At 37.6% G+C, this 27,851-nt stretch overlaps 1 protein-coding gene across 2 annotated transcripts in view; it reads right to left on the bottom strand.

The window, feature by feature from the left end:
- The window catches only part of prkd4 (protein kinase D4), a 33,346-nt gene extending 6,917 nt beyond the window's left edge, over positions 1-26,429 (bottom strand). Inside the window, exons 1-10 of one of the 2 annotated variants that reach the window (XM_007241756.4) lie at positions 24,624-26,429; positions 24,006-24,166; positions 13,132-13,270; positions 11,905-12,036; positions 9,692-9,846; positions 7,527-7,728; positions 1,946-2,023; positions 1,460-1,592; positions 1,179-1,302; positions 997-1,074 (exon numbers count right to left, since the gene is read on the bottom strand). In XM_007241756.4, the coding sequence (XP_007241818.3) occupies positions 997-1,074; positions 1,179-1,302; positions 1,460-1,592; positions 1,946-2,023; positions 7,527-7,728; positions 9,692-9,846; positions 11,905-12,036; positions 13,132-13,270; positions 24,006-24,166; positions 24,624-24,690 (1,269 nt within the window). In that variant the 5' untranslated portion in view covers positions 24,691-26,429. The other variant, XM_022678094.2, reaches the window with a different exon arrangement.
- Between the last annotated feature and the right edge of the window lie 1,422 nt (positions 26,430-27,851).

Raw genomic sequence — 27,851 nt, 5'->3', positions numbered from 1 at the left:
CCTTTTCGGTTTGCACTGATTTTATTTAAAAGCAAGATATAGGATGTTTTTTATAATCTATCTTTAACCTTTTCTTATGTGTGTGTATATATATATATATATATATATATATATATATATATATATATATATATATATATATATATATATATGTTGCAAAATCTAAATAAACAAACTAAATTAAAAGAATAATATTTTAAAGAATACTGGGCAGCCCCTTTCAACCTTACATGCAGCTTTTACATTTTAATTAAACATTAAAATGTTTATTAAACATGATGCAAACATAACACGCTTTTATTCCTGTATTGTAGTTAAGGAAAAGTGTAAAATATATAAAATTCCTGCCACAAACAAAGAAGAGTTATTTACAGGCCTCTAACAGAAACACAAGACTATCTACTGAGATTCGCTCTGTAGCTTCAACATGTTATGAACATCTAATACATTTTATGAACATATACACATACTACAGCCCAAGAACCTTAATACCACTTATGAATGCCAAACCCTTGTTTTTACAGTTTATCAAAAGCTTATTACATATGAAAGGCATATGGTTGCATATTCGTACGAGCAACCATAATTTACATTATAAATGCCCATTACAGAATTTCCCCTCGGGGATCGATCCATCCATCCATCCATCCATCCATCCATCCATCCATCCATTCATCCTTTCATCCATTCATCCATTCATCCATTCATCCATCCATCCATCCATCCATCCATCCATCCATGCATCCATCATTCAATCCATCCATCCTTGCATCCATCATTCCATCCTTCCATCCATCCATCCTTTCATCCATCCATCCATCCTTCTATCCTTCCATCCATCCTTCCATCCATCCATCCATCCATCCATCCATCCATTCATCCTTCCATCCATCCATCCTTTCATCCATCCATCCATCCTTTCATCCATCCATCCTTCCATCCTTCCATCCTTCCATCCTTTCATCCATCCCATCTTAAGTATTGTATCTGGAGTACCTTGTAGTACTTGCTGCTGTTCTCGCTCTGGTACAGTGTGATGCTCTTCACATCTAGAATCCAGTAGTGCCTTTTCCTCTGCAAGACAAAGTGCAAAGTGCATTCATTATCGATGCCATTATGTTTCAAACCGTTGTGTAATTAAAGAGAACACATACGTTTGTCTGTGTGTGCCTACTCACCAGTGTATCTATATTGGTGTGGTGCAGCAGCCAGCCCTGCTTCAGTACGCCACTGGATTTCCTCTTGGTGTGCCTGACTGACTGTACCACTCTCATGAGGGGAATATTACTGCTGAAACACGGCCTGAGCAAGAGGTGGAGGGGGAAAATGTGAATAAAGGAAGAATACAGAAACATTATTAGAATTGTAATATAACAGCATTTGCTTGTGCTTGCATTAATAGTGTAGTTATGTAAAATTCAGTGATATTCTACAGTGGTGTACATAATATGATACTTACCCAATAGCAGGTGGTGGTGGGGGCTCCTCCATCAGGTGCGGAGGGTCTTTAAAGCGATATTCCTCATAAATGGCATTCACTGCTTCTATAGCGATGTCCTCCTCAGACTCCGCCTCCTGACCCATGCTACTTTCTGAGTGGGAGAGATGGGAGAGAATAGCACAGTAATTATTGCTCCAGTGTGATTAAGGAAATACTCAGTGAGTAGTGGGGTGTGAGAGCTGCTGTGTTACACACTGTCGTGACTGGCACTGTGGATGCAGTGTGATAAAGAGCTTCAGTCTGTCTCAGCAAGAACTACGGCTGCTTGGCAACACCTTAACCACTGCTGTGTCACTGTTTTTTAGACAGAAGCAGTTTGGGCCGTACTGAGAGACTGACACAGTCTAACATTAAAAATGTCCACAGAAGAGTAGAGGCTGTGACTGAGGACAACCTGGGGCAAATGGTTTAATACATGTGTAAACATGTATGTGTTATCCATACCTTCTCCATTAGCTCTCTCTCCTCTGCAGTCCGGTGGAACCTGAGACTCACAGCGCCGGTGACAGTTAAACTTGCAGTCTGCAAACAGAAAGAGATGGAAATGTACTCCATTTAAGAGACAGCTAACCTTTAGGGGCCCCATAAACCAGGATCCTATTAGCCGGGACCAGTTTAAGCTGTTCAAGCTGGTTAAGCTGGTTAGGCTGCTATGTTTTTTTTATTTTGACCAATTTTTGACCATGCTGGATGACTAGTATAACCATGCATGTTGACCAGCTTGGTCATGCTGGCCAGGAAGTGTTTCTTAGCCATTTGTTTGATTAATGTGCTTAACATTTTCAGATATGAGTGCAGGTAAACATTTTAAACATTCCAGATGAGAAATGTAAAAAGCAATTACAACCAGTACTAAAAACTCTATAAGCCCAAATGTTTGTGGGCACTGGTCACATGCTGGTTAGGCAACTTGGTGATGCTGGTTAACCATTTCAGATCTAAATAATGGTATTCATGGTTAACCAGTCTTTTTATATATATATATATATATATGGTTAGTTAATCATGCTAGAAATTAGCCATTCATTATTGTGGCACTGTCACTATGTTGCAAAAAGATTTAATACAGTAAGGAACCTAAGTTTATTGTTTTAAATAAATGTTCTATTTGTTTACATTGTCCTTTCATCTATTTATCTTCTCACATAATTTAAACAAAATGTATAGGCCATTTGAATTGAAAATATATATATATATATATATATGTATATATATATATATATATATATATATATATATATATATACATATATATATATATATATATTAGGGGTGCGAATCTCTCAGTGTCTGGCGATTCGATTCAATTCCAATTTTTGGGGTCACGATTCGATTCAGAAACGATTTTTCAATTCAAATGGCCTATACATTTTGTTTAAATTATGTGAGAAGATAAATAGATGAAAGGACAATGTAAACAAATAGAACATATATTTAAAACAATAAACTTAGGTTCCTTACTGTATTAAATCTTTTTGCAACATAGTGACAGTGCCACAATAATGAATGGCTAATTTCTAGCATGGTTAACTAACCCTAAATTTATTTCTAAAAGGAAGACATTGTTAAAACTGGAAAAACACTCATCAATGTAGCACAGCCACAAGGTCAAGAGTGGAACTAGATAGACTATAATTACGTAACAAGCAGAGAAGATACTAAATACGCTAGATTTTAGCATGCATACAGTGAATGTTGCCTAATAGGGATAGGCAGTCGCGCACGCTTTTTAACTGTACTGCGGAGCTTTTTAACTGTACCGCAGAGTTCACTGCGACAGTAGCTTCACCCAAAAAATCTATTTTTTCTTGCATATATATATATATATATATATATATATATATATATATATATATATATATATATATATATATATATATATATATATATATATATATATATATATATAACCCCTGGCAAAAAGTATGGAATCACCAGTCTTGGATGAGCACTCCTTCAGACATTTCATTCTGTAAAACAAACTCTGATCAAAAACATGATACAATAATAAGGTCATTCCAAAGTGCAACTTGTTGGCTTTCAGGAACACTCAAAGAAATGAAGAAAAAACATTGTGGAAGTCAGTGAATGTTACTTTTATTGACCAACCACAGGGAAAAAAATATGGAACTCAATTCTGAGGAAAAAAGTATGGAATCATGAAAAACAGATAAACAAAAGATGATTCAAAATACATCACTAGTATTTAGTTGCACCACCTTTGGCTTTTATAACGGCTTTCAGGCATGGACTTGATCAGTGACAAACAGTATTCTGCATCAATTTGGTGCCAACTCTCTTTGATAGCAGTTGCCAGATCAGCTTTGCAGGTCGGAGCCTTCTTGTGGACCATTTTTTTCAATTTCCACCACAGGTTTTCAATTGGGTTGAGATCTGGACTATTTGCAGGCCATGACATCGACTGAATGTGTCTTTCTCCAAGGAATGCCTTCACTGTTTTTGCCCTATGGCACGATGCATTGTCATCTTGGAAAATTATTTCATTATCTCCAAACATCTGTTCAATTGAAGGGATGAGAAAACTGTCCAAAATGTCAATGTAAACTTGTGCATTGATAGAAGAATTAACCACAGTCATCTCCCCAGTGCCTTTGCCTGACATGCAGCCCCATATCATCAAGGACTGTGGAAATTTGGTTGTTTTCTTCAGGCAGGCCTCTTCATAAATCTCACTGGAACGGCACCAAACAAAAGTTCCAGCATCACCACCTTGTCCAATGCAGATTCTTGACTCATCACTGAAGATAACTTTCATCCAGTCATCCACAGTCCATGATTGCCTCTCCTTAGTCCACTGCAGTCTTGTTCTTTTATGTTTAGGTGTCGATGATGGTTTTCTTTTAGCTTTCCTGTTTCCTTTAGGCGATTTCTTACGGTTCGGTCACATACATTGGCTCCAGCTTCTTCCCATTTATGCTTCATCTGTTTAGTTGTACTTTTTCAAGACAAATGGCCTTAAGTTGCTTGTCTTGACGCTTTGATGTCTTTCTCGGTCTACCAGTACGCTTGGCTTTAACAACCATTCCATGCTGTTTGTATTTGGTCCATATCTTGGATACAGCTGACTGTGAACAGCCCACATCTTTAGCAACCATGCATGAAGAGTTACCTTCTTCAAGAAGTTTCACAATCCTCTCTTTTGTTTCAAGAGACATTTCTCTTGTTGGAGCCATGGTTCTTGCCACTCTAATTCGTCCAGCAGCCCTCCAAGGTGTCATGACTGCAGGTGTTTTTAACTGCAGACTAACGAGCAGATCTAATCTGAGGCAGGTGTCCATTTAGGGAAAGGAAATTGACTGGGTGTGTCCTTATTTTCTACCTTCAATTTGAGTGATTCCATACTTTTTTCCTCAGAATTGAGTGATTCCATATTTTTTTCCCTGTGGTTGGTCAATAAAAGTAACATTCACTGACTTCCACAATGTTTTTTCTTCATTTCTTTGAGTGTTCCTGAAAGCCAACAAGTTGCACTTTGGAATGACCTTATTATTGTATCATGTTGTTGATCAGAGTTTGTTTTACAGAATGAAATGTCTGAAGGAGTGCTCATCCAAGACTGGTGATTCCATACTTTTTGCCAGGGGTTGTATATATATATTCACTCTATATGTATAAGAATGCTCTTTTTTGTTGTAAATCATTCAAAAAAAAGATGTTGAATGTTCACTGCAGTGCAATCATTTGTTTAACATTGTAATTCTATTTTAAATAACTCTTACAAAACCTTTTATTGTACAAATAATCCCTAAACAGTAAAAAAAAAAAAAAGGTTGGGCCAGGATGATGCCATGCTTCAGTGTGCAGTTTTTTATTTTTCCATTGCAGTGGGCTAGGCTTAGCTGCTGTTTGATTGGTTGATACATGTCTATTCTGATGGACAACAGGTCTTAATCTATGGTAAGTGCAAGAATACACAGGGAAGAAGAGAACACATGATGTGCATTGTAATGGAAACAATGGGTTACACTGGTCAACGAGCATGATCACCATTACCAGTCAAGACATGGTTAATCAGCTGGCTCAGCAGCATAGGGCATGTTTTCACCTGGATGAGCAGCTTTTTAACAACCTGGACCATGAAGGACCAGCTTAGACCATCTGCCAAAACCAGCTAGCAAAAGCTGGTCCTGAGTTGTTTTACAAAGTATATCAAGTATATAAGAGCGTGAGATATTAGCAGCTGCCGCCCAGTTAATTTCATAGTCTAGAAGATGTGAAAATTATTTCAGACTGGCTTGGTGTTAAATTTTGTGCTGTAGAGAAACCTACTGAGATAGAATTGTTCACAGTGTTAGTGATACCAACCAGATCACTGAAGTGTTTTTGAAAACTACACCACCATATGATACCAAGTAATATAAGTAATGATAAAGAAAACACCATTAGCGTGGGACACAGATGGAATATCCCTTCTGTATTTGCAGACACAGACACACAGTGGACAATGACAGAGTTAAGTTAAGGGCCAGTTGTAGCTTGAAGCCAAACTGTGTTATCAAAATCCTGTCCCATAACCCTGTCACTGTGTTCTTGCCACTGACTGAACCGCCACTGCCCTTAAAATAAGGTAACAGAGAAGTAACACCAAGTCACACATGGCCTACTGAATGAAATCTTGGGAACATCCTCAGTTTTTATTAAGTTTTTTTTTTTTTTTTTTTTAACAAGATTTTAACCTAAAACACCTTTCAAACTATATATACAGGGTTTGGACAATAAAACTGAAACACCTGGTTTTAGACCACAATTGTGGTGACGGACAGTTCTGGTGGAAACAGGAGAGTTGAGGTGCACATTGAATTTTGCTGTGATTTAATCAGCCGTGGTTTTATGTTTTTTGGATACAATCCGGGTTAGCACCTGAACATCCCTTTCAGACAGCTTCCTCTTACAGCGTCCACAGTTAATCCTGTTGGATGCGGTTGGTCCTTCTTGGTGGTATGCTGACATTACCCTGGATACCGTGTCTCTTGATACATCACAAAGACTTGCTGTCTTGATCACAGATGCACCAGCAAGACATGCACCAACAACTTGTCCTCTTTTGAATATTTTGAGCAAAACTGTGCTCTTACCCTGCTGATTGAACCTTCACACTCTGCTCTTACTGGTTCAATGGGCAATTAATGATGCTTGGCCACCAGGCTGCTCCAATTTAGCCATGAAACCTCCCACACTAAAATGACAGGTGTTTTAGTTTCATTGTCCAAGCCCTGTATATTTATGTCAGGGAGGTACAAGCAATTGTCCTACAACAAAATACAACCTATGGTATTTTTGTCAGACTTTCAGTACTTAACTGTATCACTTAGTATGAGATACAACGTTTAAAAGACACATGAGGGTGCATTGGTTTGAGACAGGGGTAGGACAAAATATTGATAGTGTATGGTTTTAATTTTCAATACATGATTCATACCTGGGGTCAAATATCACAATTAGTTTTTTTAAATATAGGCATTTTAAACGTCCTTCGGTGAAACTGACACCAATAATTCCTGCTATTTATTTATTTAGGAGATTTTATCCTCTTCAGTAACACAGATGCTGTAAAGTATCTTAAGTAAAGTATCACAGAATCTCAGAATCACACTATCATGTTATCAACATTATTGTGGGAAAATATTGCAATAATATTGTGTCGTGATATGCCTTGTGACTTCCACTCCTAGTTTAATATATTTAATCAAATAAAATGGTTATATTTTTATTTGTGTATTGTAGGATGGGCAAAATCTTCCCTACTGTAAAGATCCCCACTATCGGCCTTTTTTAAACTTCTTTTAGCCTACCTATTTAATCATGCCTAAAAATAACTAAATAAAGGTTATACCTGTTCATTCTCCTGTGCATTTTAAGATGTATACAGTAACCAGTGTTGGGTCCAATGACTTTGGACCCAAAAGTATGTGTGTGGGAATATGTGTGTGTCGCTGAAATAAAGAGCAGCACATTTTCTTATTGTAAATTCTTTAACAGATAAGAGTAAAGGGTCTTCACTCACCAGAGCACTGCAGGCCTTGACGGAAGAGGCCTTTGAGCAGCTTGTGGCAGTACTGGCACATGGTGGGCTTGGTGTAGGTGTGAATGTGAAAGGTGTGAGGTACCAATGGCCTGCTCCCCCTTCCTCCTTCACACACACCTAACCACACTGGTCTGTCTGCCCAGGACGGAGGACGAGACCGGGACGGCTTAGACAGACTGATCTAGATGGGAGGAGAAGGAGAAGAAGGAGGAGAAGAATGGTTTAAAAGAGGGAGTGAAGGTACTTCAGAACACCTGTTGGCTGTTTGTGTTTTTAAAAATACTACTACCAATAAATGCTGGAGAAACTGTGGTATGGTCGGTGACCATACCCAGACATCCCAAGTTGCAAAAGTTGATTTAAAAAATAAAAATAAAAAAAAAATAAAATTTGCACACACACCAAATGATTACGAAACTTTACTTTTATATTAATTAATTTTAATTTTTAATTACATTTAGAGTATTCAGATGTTATCTTTTTTCTTTTTGGAAGGCCCTGCCTCTGCTTTCCTTTTTTTTTTTTGAAAAAAAAAGCCTTTATTTGACAAAAATTGCCAGTTACAATATCACAAAAAATTGCACAACATCAAAAACATTTCATATCATATTACAAGAATTATTAATATTGCCTCCGCCATGATCTGCTTTCTCTCACTCACTAAATCTGATTGGCTGTCTCACAGACTCTTTGCAGAAAACAGGCCAATCAGAACCCTCTCTGTTTTCTCTCTCTCCTTCCCACAAATAATTAGAGAAAAAAGTCTGTCGCCTGTGTGCGCGTTTGGGGCACTCGTTCTGAATTCCTGGAGATTATTTGTGACTCGCGGGCATCAGGGAGCCACTACCGAATTGCGGGAGACTCCCGCAGCTTCAGGGAGACTTGGTTTGTCTGCATACCCATATATTTTGGGAGTGTCCTAAAGTTCAGACTGTCTGGAAAAATGCTAACGCTGAATAAGAAAAAATCCCAGTTCCTATTGGAAGTGTTGCCTGATTGTTTGTTGACCACTGGGCAGTGTTATTTAATGCACATTTTGTTGATGATTGCAAGAAAATTAATTGCCATTAGCTGGATGATGCCTGATCCCCTACTATTGATCAATGGGTACAAAAAGTCAAATATGTCTACATGATGGAACATATGACTGCACGGTTACAATTAAAGCTACCAATTCTTATCAGAAGGTGGACACCTGTTATTATGTATTTCAGCTCAGTTAAAAATAAATAAATAAATGTCGATGTCTATGCACGTATGTATGTATGCATGTACAGTATATGTACATATGTGTATGCATTTAAGCATATAAGTAGGTAAAATAATGTAGCTATGAATGGACAGAAGGTATGGATGGATGTAGATGTTTTTGTTTTTGTATGTTAAGTGAAGCCCGATCTCAAGGTGTTCTTGTTACATAAAGTATGTAAAGCTTGTCAATGTGTGTTAATGCCAATAAAGTTCAAAACAAAGAATGAGGAAGAGAAGAAATAAAGTGGAGTGGAGATAGTAGTAAGCAATTCAAGCAACAGTTTTACGATTATAGCATTAAAAAGATGAAAAAGGAGGAAAATAATGTTTAAAACTGCATAACAGTTAGCATGATGCTAATTGGTGGGGTATATATTTCCATTAATTCTTAGCTATAAAAGCCTCTTAGCTACAGTGCACTCCAAACACTACAGTAAAACTCCTACCATTAAACAGGCCTTGGCAGACCAGCCATAAGTGTAATAGATTCTAAAAATAATGATCTTATATTTGATTTATCTCATTGAATCTGTGTGGAGAACTAAACTGAAACTCCTGTATATCTACTTTAGCATAGCGGCTTTACTGCTCCTTACAACCTGACTGATAAAGTTCATAAATAAGGTGCACCAGATTATAAGGCACACTGACAATTTTGGGGAGAATTAAAGGATTTTAAGAAAAATACGGTATTTGGAAAAAAGAAAGCTAATGAATTTAAAATATTTTAGGATAAATCATACTTGTAATATGTTTTATGTGTACAAAACATTCTTAATGTTTGCACAAATGCCAAGATATTAAAATTAACCTATTGAGAATTAGATCAGCTGTGCTAACGAAAAGAAAACAATAAGTGTAAATGATTAGATTATGAAATGCGGTGGCAGTACCTCCTCCAGGCTGCCTCCGGTGTGGTTGGAGAGAGATGTAGCACGCGGTCGAGCAGGAGGAAACAGAGACAGGCTGGGCCCGCATAGCCTGGACACACGCGAGCAGTCGTTCGGCAACATCAAAGCACAGCGTTTATGAAAATCTAAACCACAACCTAAAGAGAGAGAGAGAGTATGAAAGAGAAAAACATGGCATCTTTTGATTAAATACAGTTATAAATGCATAATGTCAGGAAACAAGAAATAGATTAAGCCGACAAAGCAAATGATCAGTCTATAGTAAAATCCATTGCTCAGCAGTGTCCAACTGTGGCTCCTGATGGAGCAGTTTGGGTAGTTTCCTGCTGAAACAAAAAACTTGGTAGAACTGAAGAGCAGAAATTAATTCCAAGACCTTGAGCAGAGACAAAAGCAGAGGTGGCAGAAGTACACAAGTGCTATATGGGCTCCGAGTGGTCCAGCGGTCTAAAGTGCTGCCACTATGAGCAGGAGATCGCTAGTTCGAATTCCGGTCATGCAGCTTGCCATCAGCAGCCAGAACCCTGAGAGAGCATAATTGGTCTTGCTCTCTCTGGGTGGGTAGATGGCGCTTTTTCCCCTCATCACTCCTAGGATGATGTCGATCAGCACAAGGCGTCTGTGAGCTGATGTATCATAATCACAGTCGCTGTGCTTTACTCCGAGTGCGCTGTGATGCTACTCGGCAAAGTTGCATCAGCAGTTCAAAAAGAGGCAGGGTCTGACTTCACATGTATCGGAGGAGGCATGTGCTAGTCTTCACCCTTCTTGTGTTGTGGCATCACTAGTGATGGGGGATATACAGCTGGCTAGCAGCTGAATGGGTGAGATATTTGGCCTAACTAAATTGTGAGAAAATGGGAACAATTTGAAATCAATTTTTTTAAGTAAATAAAAGTACAAATAAGTACAAAATAAAAGTTCAAATATTCCAGCTAGGAAGTAGTTCAGTAAGCATGAGTCATATTTTTCAAGCCTGACAGTAAGTGTAAATAATGGTTTATGGTAAAACTGCAGCATCATATCCAAAACTATACAATTATACAGTTATACATTTTAATCTCTGCTTTTTTTTACTTTCTTTTGTTTGATGCTGGAATGCCTTAGTAAAGAAATACAAGGTTTAAAATAGATCAATTCAAATGTTGAAGCAACAAGTCTGTTCTGAATAAGGAACGAGTAAAAAATACAGATTTTTATTGTGAAATAAGGGAAGAAAAAATTATATATTATATAAAGTATTGAGTGACAAAAATACTCAAATAAAGTACAGCTACTTCAAAAATATTCTCAGGTACAGTAAAGTACGCACTTTTACTTACATTACTTGCCACTTCTGGACAAAACGGACAAAAGCCTGGAACTGAACTCCTGTCAAGCTTATGTACGGTAACTTTTTATATTGTTCTGGGTCTGGGCTCTGGCTGTGATTAAATTCAGTATATCAACTTTAATTTAAGTGTATGTACATTTATATATGAGGAGTCATATGGAAATTGCATATTGAAGTTAAAAACTTAAATACACGGTTAAATAGGTTTGAAGTTTAGTTTCTAAACTTGTTTCTAGAGCCACAAAGTGAGACCTCTGGAAACATCACTGAATATTCCCAGCAGTGGCTGACCTGCCAAAACAGCACAGTACCAACTCGCTAAAGGTTCAAGGACAAAACCTCAGAAACAGCAGCTCTCTCTATTTTTTAGATATTATTAGGTCAGTGTTAATGACCCTACAGTAAGAATCAGAATGTGTGCATATATGGCAGGTGTGCAGAAAAAAACAGAAAAAAAAACTTCATTCAGTTCCTTTTGGAATAATGTTCTATGTAAAGACCAATTGTTTTAATAGTAGCTTATACATTATATTACCTTACCTTACATTACATTTACTGGACACTTTTATCTAAAGCGACGTTCAAATAATTATATACATTAGCAATAATAGGCAAAAACATTTTTTGGCAGGGCCTATAGGAGGCAGAAAAAAGGTGATTTTTTTTTTTTGAATGAGGTCATGGAATCATGGAAATGATTTGGATCATGGAAATGTTTGAATTGAGACACTGGGTCAGGCCATGGCCTACACACAAATGTCACACCTGCACTTTGCTTCTAGAAAAACTGAATCTTTACCTCATGTGGATATACATATTTTATAAGTGCACAGCAAAAAGTGTGTGTGTAAGTTTTATTGACCTTCACATTTTAAGCCCTGTCGGACGAGCCCCCAGAGCATTTCCCCACAGTGGTGACAAAACGTAGGCGTGCGATACGACTGGACCACCAGGGAGTGAGGGCGGAACTTCACCTCAGTTACCGAAGCAGAAGCTGCAGGAAGGAAGATGATTGACAGATATTAGAGATAAAGTGTCAGAACAGGACAGGATTGATCATCAAGGTAAACATATGTACAAAAGATAAGAGACAAGAGCAGATAATCGTTTACAAGACCCCCAGTAGGGAAATTCACAGAGTTAGAATGGCAAACAGATAGCAATGCACACAGAAAAAAAGAAAGAGGTAACAAAACAAGTATTCAAATATAAAACATTATAAATAAAAAAAGTGTCTTCAAAGCATATTAACAGAATATTTACACCGACTGCACATGATAATTTGTGAAAATGCTTAAACATATACTATTGCATCTCTAAAAATTAGAATATCATTGAAAGTGACTTTATTTCAGTAATTTAGTTGAACATTTTTCTTTTATTGTTGGTGAGTGTGGCTTACATCCAATAAAAGAAAAAACAAATGTCAGTATCCCAGAAAGTTTTAATATTATATAAGACCAACTGGTACTTTTAGCAGTGTGGGCAGTGTGCCAAGTCCTGCTGGAAAATGAAATCTGCATCTCCATAAAAGTTGACAGCAGAGGGAAGAAGCATGAAGTGCTGTAAGATTTTGTGGGAAAACAAAACTGCACTGATTTAAGACTTGATATAACACAGTGGACCAACACCAGCAGATAACATGTCTCTCCCAACCATCACCGGTAATCAGAACATTTTACATTTTATTTGCAAATCAAGAGACCAGATTCTGGAGGAAGAGTGGAGAGACACACATCCAAGCTGCTTGAGGTCTAGTGTGAAGTTTCCACCAATCAGTGATGGTTTGGAGAGGCATGTCATCTGCTGGTGTTGATCCACTGTGTTAAATCTTACGGCATTTCATGCTTCCCTCTGCTTTTATGAAGATCCAGATTTCATTTTCCAGCAGGACTTGGCACACTGCCAAAAGTATCATATCAATTGGTATTTTTTCTAAGATACTGATTTCGGGGTTTTCATTGGCTGTAAACCATAATCATCAACAATAAAAGAAATGAACGCCATACACGAGATTTGGGCTGCAGGTGCGTGTATGATCTTATGTACAGATGTACGAATACATGATTGAATGTGTGCATGTACTAACCAGCGAGGACCACCTCCACCAGGTCTCCGTCATGCAGGTAGTGTTGCTCTGTGAGTCGGTGTAAAACCTGCTCTGTGTCGGGGTCGTGTCTGAACAGCAGCAGCTTCTCACCAACACCGATTACACTCCAGTCTGGAGCCTAAAAAACACCACAGAGAAACCCTATTACTTATATACTGTACGCTGAAAAGTATTGGGACACCTGCTACATCATTTCTCCTTTTAAAATCAAGTGTACTATAAAATGATTACCACCCTACTTCATTCCCAACTCTCCAACTCATCTCAAGAGTAATGGATGGAGCTCCATTATTCCAGAAAACACAGATCTGCTGCCCCAAAGGTCAATGCTGGGGCTTTATACCCCCTAGCCCATGCCATCTGGCTCAGCAATGGGTACAGGAAAAAGGAACAGGAGGCATTCATTATAAAGGGTGTCCACATGTAGAGTATTATTGATGTTTCTTTGTGTCATAACCCAGATTTAACCCTAGTGGGACTGTATTGGAAAATGTGTGAATATTAAATACCCAACCAACCACTACAGGAAGTGAGTGGACAGCAGTAAATAATTGTAATGATCTTTATTTGTATAGCACCTGTCATACATAATTTAAAGATTTAAATTTAACCAGGAGATTGCAAGCTTGAATCCCAGTCATGCAGCTTGCCATCAGCTGCCGAAGCCCTGAGAGAGCACAATTTGCCTTGAGCTGATGTATCGGAACAGAGTCATATTAAGCCCTGGTTCTTGATAATGATACATCAGCAGCAGTTCGAAAAGAGGCGGTGACTGAAAATGGGAAAAATTTGAAATACAACTATTAAAAAAAGGCATCAAATTAAACCACAGATATACATATATACATATATGTATATACATTTATAATACATTGTCAGGCACACCACACTAAACTATTATTACTGTCTCAAATTACAAAAATACAGAGAAAAACAGCACTTACATAGTTAATTCATAGTTTCAAACATGATTAATCAGTATTGTTGTAATTAATACAATTAATTTCTAAGCAAATGACAGTATTAACAAATATACATAATTCCATTTTACCAATCTTAGAGTTTTTTCTTTGGTTTACATCTTAAAATCCATTACTAAGCAAATAAATTGAACACATAATAATAGCAAATAGACTAATGGCAATCAATCATGTGATATTGTTATGAACAAAAAAACGTTTGACAACTTACAGAGCTTTAGTTCAAAGAACGACTTTAAAACATTCACGCATAGTGGGGCCAATTCATTTAATGCTTTAAAAAAAAGTAGCAGTACTTTAAAACCAATCCTATTATAATCTTATCCAATGAATTGTCATTATTTTGTTGATTTTTAACACCTTAAAACATTTATACATGTGCATAATACAATAAACATTTTTTTTCTTTAAATAAACTGTCTGGGGGATCTGAAGTGTAGGCAGTGATGCTCTTTACACGCCTCCACGTGCTGGAAACATACAGGTTCTGTCTGCAACAAATCTCCAGTGCTGTGGTTATGCTAAACAGCTTGAGTTTTATTTTGGGGGAAGACAATATTTCTGAATGAATGGACCAATAGAAATGATATATATTCACATACAGTCTCTAATGCAGCTGTACTGCTTTGTCTGATTCACTCATACCAGCAAAACACACACTAACACAGGATTTTGTCCTGTAGATTATGCTAATCAGACCAAGTATTATCCGAAACAACAACTACTAAAAATGACACTTTACTTTCTTATTAGATTTAAAGTATAATATACAAAGAACCAGTCAACATTTTTAAGCAAATTACATATGCTTGTCTGCAAGAGCAATATAAATATGATGCATTTATTCAAAATTGCTATTCACCCTATTTTAAATATTTTCCACAAACAAATTGTTTTTATTAGAGAGTAGTTTCATACTTTCATTTTTTCAGATTATCAAACAAACTTTAACATCTGACAAATATAACCTGATTAAATAAATATATATATATATAAATGCTTAAATTACAATACATAAAAAATACACAAATTAACTGTGATAAATCACATTTTATTGAAAGCTGAGTTCAATTTTACTACTAACCACAATCACACAACCTGATTACTGCCAGAACGTTGAATCAAGAAATCACTTACCGGTAAATAGAACCTGTCTGACAACATATTACAACAGATTAAAGATCTCAAAGAGAAACACATTATGCCCCAATATAAGGAGATTCAAAAACAAATGAGTAAACAAAGTAATTGATAATCTATCAGTTTCAATTGTCAATTGTCATTTTTAAGAACTCATCAACTCATTAGGTTTAGGGGGCAAACACTTTTTCACCCAGGGCTAGATTGGTTTGGACAGTTCTTTACTATCATTTATTTAGTGCTTTTTATATAAACTCATGTTATCTTCGTCTGATCTTAAAGTTTATTTGATAATCAGAAAAATATCAGTATGACAAAAAAGCAAAAACAAAAGAAATCTGTAGGGCAGCAAATACGTTTTCACGCCACTGTATAGATGCGTGTGTCGTTAAGTCAAAAAGTGTGTCAGGAGGCCTCTCAGGAAGCTCGTTGAGAAAATGCCAAGTGTGTGTAAAGCTACATCAAGACAAAGAGGCTCCTGCAAACTCAGCTATAAAACAACAAAAGAGTTGCAACACCACTTTTGATTTGCTGGTGGAAGCTGCACAGCTTTTGTGCAAAAACACAGGATACAATTTATGCCACTTTGTAGAATCATGCACAAAATACATTCAAATTAAAAGCATCGCTAAAACATTTCACTGTGCTTGCAGGCTTTTAAATGAAGGAGTAATTCCCTTTATTTCTATATAATTTTTTTATGGAGGGAAATTGTCTGTGGTTTGAGTGCACATTAAAAGGTACTGTATACAACTTCAATCCAATACACTTTGGTAAAATTTAGCAACGTTTCCTCATTGTTTGCTGGCTCTCGAGTCTGTTTTCTCTCACAATTACTTAGCCCTGGTTCTGTAAATGGGAAACAAATAAAGTTGCTTCGGCCAAATCACACGTAGACTCTGCATAGCGTAGCAGCCTTCTGTGTTATTTTTTCAGTTCAGTGATGGCAGCGCTCGGAGCTGAAGCTAGCGTTATGGGATGTAAACAGTGGTTTTTAATAAGCTTCTTGAGCACTTTTTAAGATTTAATGCCTCGCTTTAAATGTCAGGGCTCTCCTGATTCTAGCAAGGAGGTGTGGAGCTACTTAGAGCTACTGGATAACGATGGAAAAAGCCATTTGTCGGGGCAAATTATGCCCCATGTCACCCAGTCTGAATGGTGTTTGGACAAACTGTGGATCTCGGAATGCTGTGGGAGAACAGAGGTGTGCTATTCATCAAAGGTAAGTCATTTTTATCACGTTTTACTACATCAAAAAAACATTTTAATCCGGGGTTCTCCTTTGAATACTCTAGTATAAGTAAAGTCTTTATAGGCAAATCAGTTAACCTGGCAGCAAAGGTGTGACGAGACACTAATATCACAAGACGAGACGAGACACGATATTGGGTTCACGAGAACGAGATGAGACACACATTGATTCTGTAAGAAATAGAAATAAGAATAAGAGTAAAATTTTTCTAGGTCTTATATAGTGCAAACAATAAGTGCAAGCACAACCAGTCATATTAAGCCTATGCTTTGTGTTTTTTCTCCTAAATCTCTTGTAATTTAACTATTCATAGCCATAATCAGTCATATTAAGACTATGCTTGAAGTGCAAACGGAGACAGAACTTTTTTTTTTTTAAATACAGTACAGAGCTAAGGGATTAGTACACCTGCCTATGAAACAGTCACATGTAGGATTTACATACAGTATTTATATATGGTTTGTGTCTTGTTGGTCACTCTGTTACCGTTTATTGTTTCCACTGGAGCCAAAATGCAGCCAGACATACAACTTAAAAGTAGCAGAAGCATCTTCTATGCAAATGCCCAAATTTTCCTCTTCTGCTGAGAGCTGCTCTCACTGCTCAGCCATCAGAACTCTATCGCTATCACTACTGGGTTGCCAGTTCCCTCTTAAAAAGTCCACACTTAACTGTTTTTTTGCCCCGTGAGACAGGTTTAAGCCTGACGAGAAATATTGTCCGTTTTAATCTCGCGAGATCTCATGCCACGAGATCTCGTCACACCCCTAATGGCAGCCATCTAATGCAATGTCACCAGGCAGTTATTTTAATTCTTTTAGGACCACCCTCATATCTGTTTAAATAGGGAGAGACAAAAAATGGAAACTTAATTTTTTTTTTTGTTACTGTGGCTACTGCACTTGCACAGATCTCCACACCAGCCCTCCTCTACTCCCAGCAAAACCAGCATGCTTAAAAATGTATCTTTGTGCTCTTTTTGTAATTTTATATGTAAACAGTCACCATAATATCCCACTCATAATATGTCACTAGTATACATGCATGTTTGAAAGACCTTCAGTATCTGCTAATAACTATATCTGATAATAATAATTAATACATACAATTATCTAAATTTTGAAAATGTTGAATTAACATAGCCATCTAAATAACATCAAATGTGTAGGTTCCCTATGAAGCCTAGAGTACTAGCTAGAACCTAGAGGTTGGGTTGTAGAATTTAGCTTTTATGTGAGAGTTTAAAGAGATTTGGGCTGTATCAGATCTATATTGACATTGAATCAAATCGGCTCACCCCTAGTAATTAGTGGTGGATTATCTGCAATACTTTTTTGCCAACAAAACCACTGGTCTTATGGTTTGTATAATCAGCACATGACTTCTCACAATCATCCCCACTTTAACTGTAACATTTAGACACACACACATGCACACACGCACACACACATACACACACACACACACACACACACAGCTTGGCTCAGACGGATCAGATAGGCATCAGGCTTTGATCTGTGCTGCAGCGGACTGAAACAGCGGACTGGTGTGTAAGCAGGTCACATTGTGTGTGTGCGTACAGAGATGTGCTGTGGGCCTGCAGGGCCTTTAAATGTCAAATGAAGAGGAAATGACTCAAAATAAAACAAAAAAGAGAAAAAAAAGAAATATAAAAGGTGACAGACAACAGAAAAGGAAGGAAAGATGTAATTTCACTGTATAAATGCATTCTAAGCTAAAAAAAAAAGGCTTTGGGGGGAAAAAAGCTATGTCTTCAGTGGAATTAGGAGGTGTTTTTGTGCTTTTTATGCATCTGCCTTTGCATAAATGTAGCATGCTGTGTGTGATGCTTGATGGGCCAACCCTTCAACACCTCACTGTGTTGGTTTGGTATACAAAAATGACACATTAGACCTCATTCTCCAACGTTTTAATATAAATCTTCATAAATTTGTTCTTGATAAAAGTATGACTAAATTTTACCTCAGATTTATGATGTGTTTTAAAGGACAGAATTATCTTGTAATGATTTTAATGATCTTATTATGATGGATCACACTGCCCACATAAACAGAACAAATTCAGATTAAGAAAATGTTTGATCAGCATAAGAATCTTTCAAGACAAAATTTTGTCTCGTTGATTAAAAGGTCTCATTCCATAGTTTTTTCATTCATTTTCTAGTAGGAATGAATGCCATGTAAGCTGTTTTTTGTGAAAAAATGCTCTGGTGTTTCTATTTAGTCCTGCTTTAAATAACCGAATTAGAGGTCTCTGAAGAAAGACAGGATTTGGCTCTTGCTCATGAATATTCATACATGCAAATATATCACCTCTGATTGGCTAAGAGCACTGCACCAGAGAACACGACCTGCTGCCTCCCCCCCCAAAGTAATTTTTTTTGCAGCTCTAAAACTCAAAGGACAAAATGTGTTTAGAGATACAGCCTTAGTTATAAAGATACAGCACTGAGTGCTAGGTAAAGTTAACCCTTAAACTTCACTTAACGTCAGACTTGAGGCGAGCGGCCCCGCGGAAGCTCCAGAGACCTTTATATCATAAAACGATGCCTTTATATCATGTGAACGATGCCACGCCTTGACCGGTATTCTGTTGAGTTGTGCTACTTTGTCAAACCGTGCTCCCAATGTATATTTAAGGTCTTAGTAAAAGCTCTGTAAACAGAAGCTGTAAGTACAGAGTCAAAGTGGGCGAGGCTATGAACTCACTGATTGACGACGACAACTCACAATTCTCTGATCAACTTGTACTGTACTTGTCTTGTACTGCAGACAAGAGAGGCTGAGAATCATATGCAGCATCCATATACAACTCAGAGAGACCTAGTATTTCACAACGAACAAGAAAAAATGGAGAAAAAACCTTTAAGAATTATTGGTGAATAAGTCCCAATGCTTTAAATCTTCAGAGCACTACCTGATATAAGCAGCTCCATAGAAAGCTCCATGAACACAACTGGATGTTCTGGACCAGCCACAAAGGAGCCTATGGTCACTATGCCTATTGACTCTTGCCTGCTAGAACTGGGCACTGGGCTGTAGTGCAGTGGGAATGCATTCCCTGGACTGATGGTGAGCCACTTACTCTCCCTCTTGTGGCTAAATGCAGTCTAAACCTCATAACAATGTTCAAACATCAGAAGAGTGGAGACTGTTGCTGCTGAAAGACCTACCTGTTTATTGAATGTCATATATTTTAGAGGCAATGCTGAATGAACAGGTGTCTACAAACAGCATCTGTAATTTACTTGAAATATACTGGAAATTTAGTACTCTAGTGTATTCAGCTACAATCAGATTTGTCTTCTTAGTTATGCCCCTCTACAAACTTAGGTCAAGGTCAAGAGGCTTTTATTGTCATTAGAAGTGAGTACAGGTACTCCGGAACCATGGTGCAACATGGAACAATAAGCAATAGACAACATAAAGTGCAGGAGTGACGACAGTGCAACATGAAACTATAACTCTAAAGAACAATAAATACGATAAGTACAAAAGACGAGACAATTTAAAAGACAGGACAGTACCGATACGGTATAATAAAGTGTATAGTAAGGATTAGGTGCAGAGATGTGTAACATACTGTAACATATAGAACATATATAATCACAGCAGTTATTGAGGTAGAGAGTTTAGGAAAGTGAGAGTGGCAGGAAATATTGCTGAGAGGGATAAAGACATTTCAGTCTCTGTGTGCTGAGTGTGTGTGGGGGTGAAGTTCAGTCTTTGTGTGTGTAAACGGGGCCGGGGTTCAGTTATGTTTTTGTGTGAGTGTGTTGGGGGGGGGCAAGCGTAGGATGACTAATTAAACTTGACTACCAAGTAAGCTGGTCTTCCACCATGAGCCACCCTGCAACTAGTTCAGAATGCAGAGGCAGCACGGCTCGTCTTCAATTTTCCGAAGTTCAGTCATGTGACTCCTTTGCTGTGTTCTCTCCACTGGCTTCCTGTTGCCGCCCGCATCAAATTCTAAACCCTGGCGCTGGCCTACAAAGCCAAAAACGGAGCATGTCCTTCCTACTTGATGGCACTGATGGTCAAAGCCAGCTCGGCTCGAACCACCACCGGTCTTCAAACGCCGACTGAAGACACATCTTTTTTAAAAAATCCTAAACTAATGGTGTATATATGTGCAGCCTAGTCTCTACAAACTAGCTATGGATATTTTAAAGTAAACAACGTTGCACTGTTGCTGTAAATCGCTCTGGATAAGGGTGTCTTCTAAGTACCTTAAATGTAAATGTAAAATGTAAATGTATCTGCAAACTATCCAGATGTTAGTCACAAAGTGACCAGGTGTAAACCGAGCCTTAGATTTCAGTTTCAGGTTAAACATAAGCCCTTCTCACTCAAATGCAGGTACATACAAGGGTAAATGTGTGTGTAAAATAAGCTTAATGCTCTTCACCATCAGGAAATTGTGGGTTCAAATCCCTAGATTTGTTGGACCAAAAATAAGTCAATCATTTAATAAACACTAAATATTAGCCAAAACTATCATTCATGGGACTACAAAACAGTTCAAAATTCTAAAAGAATCATGTATGTAAAAAAAAGTTGATCTTAAAGGTTGGCAAACAAGTCAGTCACATAATAACAAAAGGAAATCGGAGGGCCTCTGCGGCAAAAACTGACTCTTAAACCGGAGTGAAAAGCGTGCAAGATAAGATTTTCAGCAGATAAACTCTTTTCACTGTAGTGCGCTGAGTTATCTTGATTTACCATCAGCATCTGTAAAGTCAAGTCTTAACAATGCTAATGCATAAAAGACATTATAGATACTGTTTTCTCACTTCATTACTCAGACCAGGGTTACACCAGGCTGGGACCTGATTCTAGGCTGAAAACTCAGGGAGTTAAGGTAAACTGAGATGCTGAGTGTGGAGGGATGCCAGTGTTTCAGGATGCCCTTGTGTCTATGTTACCTTCTGGCTCTTCATTTAGGCTGTTATAGCTGCTAGTCGTGCTATGATTATATTTCACATTCTCTGCACTGCACAAATCCCTACAGTAATAACAGACACATGACAAATAACATATGTTATGTGGTGGTCAGGGAATACTTTATCAATAATTTACAAGGAGGATTTTCTAGTCACTGCTTTCTTTGGTTTGCTCACAGGGGGATTTATGTTTAATGGGGTGTTGATCTGTTATATTATTATTGGATTTCTGTAAAAACGCGCAATAGAAACATATTTCGATTTGATTTGATTTGAAACAGTACACAGATCATAATATAAGCCATATAAGCCTAGCACACCATGTTATTTGAAGCATCTGTGAAACGTGAAATGTGTGTGTGCCTTAAAGGCCTCCTACATGTGTGTACGTGTAATAGTGCTGGTGCGTCCAGCCGTGGAAGGCATGTTAAAGATGAAGTACAGAGAAGAGAGAGAAGAGGGTGTAGAGAAGGGTGTGTGTGTGTGTGTGTGTGTGTGAGAAAGAGAGAGAGAGAGAGAGAAAGAGAGAGAGAGAGAGAGAGAAGGAGAGGTGCTTGTGGTTGGAAAGTTAGCTACAAAGACTTCAAACCACACCGGTCATGCTGAGAGCAGCAGTAGAGACTCATTTATATGTGTGTGTGTGTGTGTGTTGGCTTGCACGCATTAAAGTAACATTTAGTGGATTATAAACCAAAGTGAAACAGAACAGCACAGTAAAAACCACAGAATAAGGACACACACAGAGTTTCACCGACAGTGTATACATTTCAGTGTATTTCCTCATTTTTTGTAATAATATGTTTTTTGGTCTGTGCTGACAGATACACATGCATATTAAATGCACAAAGTATCTAGACACTTCCTCCTTAATTGATTATTTTGATATAAAGGGCATTGAACAGAGTTCATGCTGCTTTTATTGGAGTAACTGTATCTACTGTTTAGGAAAGCTTTTCCACTATAGAACACAGTTCTTTATAATTCAGTTCAAAACTTGAAACTCATATATTACAAAGATGTATTACACACACAGTGATTTATTTGAAACGTATTTCATTCACTGTTGATGATTATGGCTTACAACTAATGAAAACCCAAAAATCTGTGTACACAAAGACCAATTGGTATTTTTGGCTGTGTGGGCAGTGTGCCGAGTCCTGGCATATATTTACTGGCATTTGAACACTTTTATTATGGCTTACAACTAATGAAAACCCAAAAATCAGTGTCTCAGAGAATTAGAATATTATATAAGACCAATTGGTACTTTCTGCAGTGTGGGCAGTGTGCCAAGTCCTGCTGGAAAATGAAATTCGCATTTCCATAAAAGTTGACAGCAGAGGGAAGCATAAAGTGCTGTAAGATTTTCTGGGAAAACAAAACTGCACTGACTTTAGACTTGATAATAAAACATAGTGGATCAACACCAGCAGATGACATGGTTTTGCTCTCCAAACCATCACTGATCATCGGTACATTTTACATTTCATTTGGAAATCAAACGACCAGAGTCTGGAGGAAGAGTGGAGAGACACACAGTCCGAGCTTCTTGAGGTCTAGTGTGAAGTTTCCACAATCAGTGATGGTTTAGAGAGACATGTCATCTGCTAGTGTTGATCCACAGTGTTATATCAAGTCCAACATCAACATCAATATGACAGCTATCTTTAATTTGGCTCTAAAAAAAAACATTTGCAGCTTATATTCCATCTAGGCCTGCAGGATTATTGATGCCATAGTGCAGCAAAATTAGGACAAATAACCCTTTTTTGGGGTTTGGTGTCTGCCAATAGAATATGACTCTCTGGAGCATATAAACACGAACCTATTGATACCCTGTCTAATGCCAGGTGTGGGCTAGACTGATATAACCGAATAATGGTGCTCTAACCAATGTTTTTGAGTTATAAATGATTTGGGGTGGTTCCTGAATGCAATCAAATCCTCACAACCATGCTCCAAAATGCAGCAAAAAAGGGTAAACTATTTTAATACCCTTGAGTTTTGAACAAACAATAAATGAGAAGGTTTCTCAGTTATTTTTTTTCATATAGTGTATGTATTGTATTCAGGTCAAATCTACAGTATAGTAAGACTTCTAATGCCTTGTCTAGCGATAAACAGAAGAAAATACAAATGATTACAGTTGTAAAGACTGATAATGTAGCTAGGTTAATCAATAAACACTCAGACCACGGCTTTTTACATACTAAAGCATATAATGAAGACAAAAAGAAGACTAAAGATGTTATACAGGACCAGTCAAAAGTTTGGATATATCACATCAGGTCAGGAGAGGTCAGAGGTTGTTGTTGTTTATTACATAATTTCATATGTGTCCCTTAACTGTTTTTTTTTTTGGTGTTTACAATTAATTTACGTTGTAGAAAATAAATAAATAAATAAATAAAGAGAAAACACTGAATGGGAAGGTGTGTGCAAACTTTTGAATATTTATGTGGTAATATATATAAAAAAAAATCAAACTGTATATTTTCAGAAGCATCAGAGCTCGTACCTTCTTCTCGATAATCTCAGCTGCCATTCGCTTGGCGCTTCTGAAACTCAGTCGGCCTTCAGGAATCTTCACTCCCTCTTTAAACAGGCCAATCTGGAAGCGGATCTTGATGGGCCCTCGATGAGGCGGCTCTGTCCCCATGGACATCTCAGAGAACGTTGCTGGAGAGATAACAGACACAGTAGCATAAATTCTTTGCCACCTTCTGAAACATTTGGTCTTCTTTTAACAAACTGGGACTGTGGAAAGTCTGAATAGACCAAGGTGTCTGTCAGATTGGACAGCGAGACAGTGTGGGCCATAGAGACAGAGACCTGAAATAACCTAAACATGCCATGAGGTCATATGAAAGAAGACAAAATCATCAGGCGTGTGTATGAAAGCATACGTCAATCTATTCGCTTAAATAGCTCCTCATAAAATGTTCCTGTCTCATATCTACTGTTAGCAGGGTCTGGTGGCCTGCAGGCTATCAAACACACAGACAGACAGAAGACGATAAATACGACTGACAGAACCTGACAGAAGTGACTTACTGAAGAGTGAGGCATCCCAGAATCATGCAGAGGCCAGAATAAGCTAAACACACTACAAGTCCAGAAATAAAGGGGCACTTACAGGAAAAGCCCGAGTCCAGCGAGTCCAGCTCCACCCCCGCAGGCTGGTGGTTCACACCGGCAGCCATTTTCTCTCACCTTGGTGAGGGAGAAGTAACACCTCTCTGCAGCTCGCTCTCGTTCTGCTGCTGCTCATCTCACTCTGGCTTCCTTTGCTGAGGTGCATTTAGCTAATGATACACTGGCAACAGAGACAGGAAACTCACTCACTCACTCACTCACTCAGTCACACACACACACACACAAAAAAAAGTGGTCTGCGTGTGTTGTGTGAGTGTGACAAGTAGGCTGTTTCATCCACCCATGAAGTATTTTTGTTTGTTTTCAAACTCACAGACATTTACAGCATCACAGTCTCTGTGTTTCACAGAAAGGGCACCCCCACGGAAATCCCTGACCTTTATTAAAGGGGATTTGCTTTAGATGTTAGGCAAAATTCATATGTAAAGAAAGAAACATGAAAAATGTTCATCGAAACGGGTTGAATTGAAACTTAGCAACACACATTTCTTTACACTGGGGTTCACACTGTAAGAACCAGGGATCATCATGCCTACAACACAAATATAGCCGCTTCTACAGTCTCAAAGCACCAGTAAGTTCACAGTTGTCTTCAGACTGTTAAAAAGTAATGCTAAAGAAGCCAAACTAAAACTGTACACTGAAACATGCAATAACTAAAGTATTAAACATTTAGAACTATACCAAACCAGTGTCTGTGTGCGGAAAGCAACACTGGCAGAAACCACATCCACATTCAATGCAGGCGGCACTTATCTCACAGGTCATGACAAACGTGACAGGACATGATACTAGTTCCTTTCCCATGACCAGAATGGTCCTTCTATGGTAGGGGTGTTTAAACTTTTTTTTTCCAGATGGGGCCAGCTTGGACTGTGTGTCTCTCCACTCTTCCTCCAGACTCTGCTTCCTCGATTTACAAATGAAATGTAAAATTTACTGATGATCAGTAATTTTGGTTTGGAGAGACATGCCATCTGCTGGTGTTGATCCACTGTGTTTTAGTCCAACATCAGTGCAGTGTTTTCCCGTAAAATCTTACAGCACTTCATGCTTCCCTCTGCTGACAACTTTTATGGAGATGTGGATTTCATTTTCCAGGAGGTTTTGGTGCCCTGCCCACACTGCCAAAAGGCTCCTTGTGCAAAGGGGTGAAAAGGGACACTCTGTCTGTCTGTAATATGATGTAGACCAGGGGAGTCCAAACTTTTTTTGTTGGGGGCCAGAAGGAGAAATATATTTGAAGTCACGAGCCACACTCTGTAACAACACAAATAGTGAAATATTCCACTTTAAATAATACTTTTTTCCTGATTATTTCATTTACACACCATTTTACTTGACTAACTATCTTTATCTTTAACAGTGTTGTGTAAACTAAGATTTTTCAAGTTGATGTTTAATTTCATGATGTCTCTTAATATAAAACTCCGTAATTACGGCAACGTTTGGACTCTTTGGCCCAGTTTTTCTGCGCTAGAAATGCGCACCCTCTCCGCTTTTAGACTCTTTTGCCCAGTTTTTCTGCGCTAGAAATGCGCACCCTCTCCGACTCTTTGGCCCGTTTCTGACACCTAGCGTTCAAACTTTGAATCTCACATTATAAAAACCTGCTTAACAGCGGGACAACTTTCATTCTATTTCTAAAATACTTCGCGTAGTTTGGACACCCCTGATGTATACAGTATTATCATACAGAGAACATGTTTAGATGTACACACCTGTTCTAGCTATCAATCGTTTGAACAATCGGATGCACACTTTGACCAGCCTCTGCTGGCTTTTATTTCACAAAAAAACAAGAGTTACCTCTGTTGCACAGGATACATTATTCAGAGTTACCAGCGTCAGAAACATCAAGTTAACAGCTCCCCATATAAGAGCTAAAATAAATAAACAAAATAATAACAGTATTCTGGTTTGTTTTACACTTTTAAGTTTACTACTTGATTGCTTATGTAATCTTCATTTACAATGTAGGACACAAAAAAGTGTTTCCAAATTTTTGACTGGTATTGTGTACATAGCCTATTTTTTCTGTATCTATGCTATGTTACAGTATATACGGCCTGTGTGTGTAAAAACGAAAAAATACCATTGTAATTGTGTTTTAATTTATGGTGTTTATGTAGTGATTATGTATGGATATCCTATAAATTTGTGAGAACACGTATTTATGAGTACTGTGACAGACTATTACAGAAGACTAAGCACTGCACACTGAATACTAACTAAATAATTAGTTAATGTCTGTATTAACACATCACTAGCCAAATAATGAATAATATATGCAGAACTATACACAAGGGATGCATAAATGAAGTGCAACCTGCTTCTTAAAAATGGTGTTATACGCGTATAACACACAGCGCTTCTTAAACAAATAAGTAGTAATAATAATCACACCTCTTCCAATGTTTACACGGTTTAGTTAGTTTTAGTTTTAAACAGCAGAGATGTAGCAATGATTTTAGATGCTGTCACACTTCACAAATACCTGCTCTCATTCTGAAATACTTTGTATTAGGCTCTTTAACAAAGGCAGAAATATGGTGTGGCATAGTGTATACACCATATAGTGTATACATTAATTAATTAATTTTATATTTATTTATTTTTAAGTACATACATACACATATATACATATATAAACACACACACACACACACATATATATATATATACTGTATATATATACATACAGACAAGTGCCTTGAAAAAGTATTGGGCCTCCTTGAACTTTTCAACCTTTTGCCACATTTCAGGCTTCAAACATAAAGCACATTTCAATATGACCGCCTGCACAGTGCTCCTTGAGATGTTTAAAGCATGGGAAATTTTAACAGATTGAATTAAGATATAGCAAGAAACAAGTTCATTGGGTTCCTGCTGTCTGCAATAAAAAAAAATCTAATCAAATAACCCAGTCACACCACATGGACACTATTCAACCACTTTAATTATTTACACCAACACTTCCCCAACCTCACTTACATTCAAGTACACTTTACTCATGACTGGGTATTCACATATTCACATTCTCTTTTTAGAACTATATTTGTTACAGATGCATATTTATATTATATTTCAGCCACTTTCATAATCAATGTCATTGCACATTGCACTTTGATCTGTTAATTATTTAATTATTGAATGACCATTAGCAACATCTACTGCACTGCTCCGTTTACAGATATATCTTACCTTG

This window comes from Astyanax mexicanus, chromosome 8, assembly GCF_023375975.1.
Source record: "Astyanax mexicanus isolate ESR-SI-001 chromosome 8, AstMex3_surface, whole genome shotgun sequence".
Classification (NCBI taxonomy): domain Eukaryota; kingdom Metazoa; phylum Chordata; class Actinopteri; order Characiformes; family Acestrorhamphidae; genus Astyanax; species Astyanax mexicanus.
This window is presented reverse-complemented; position numbering and strand designations above follow the sequence as displayed.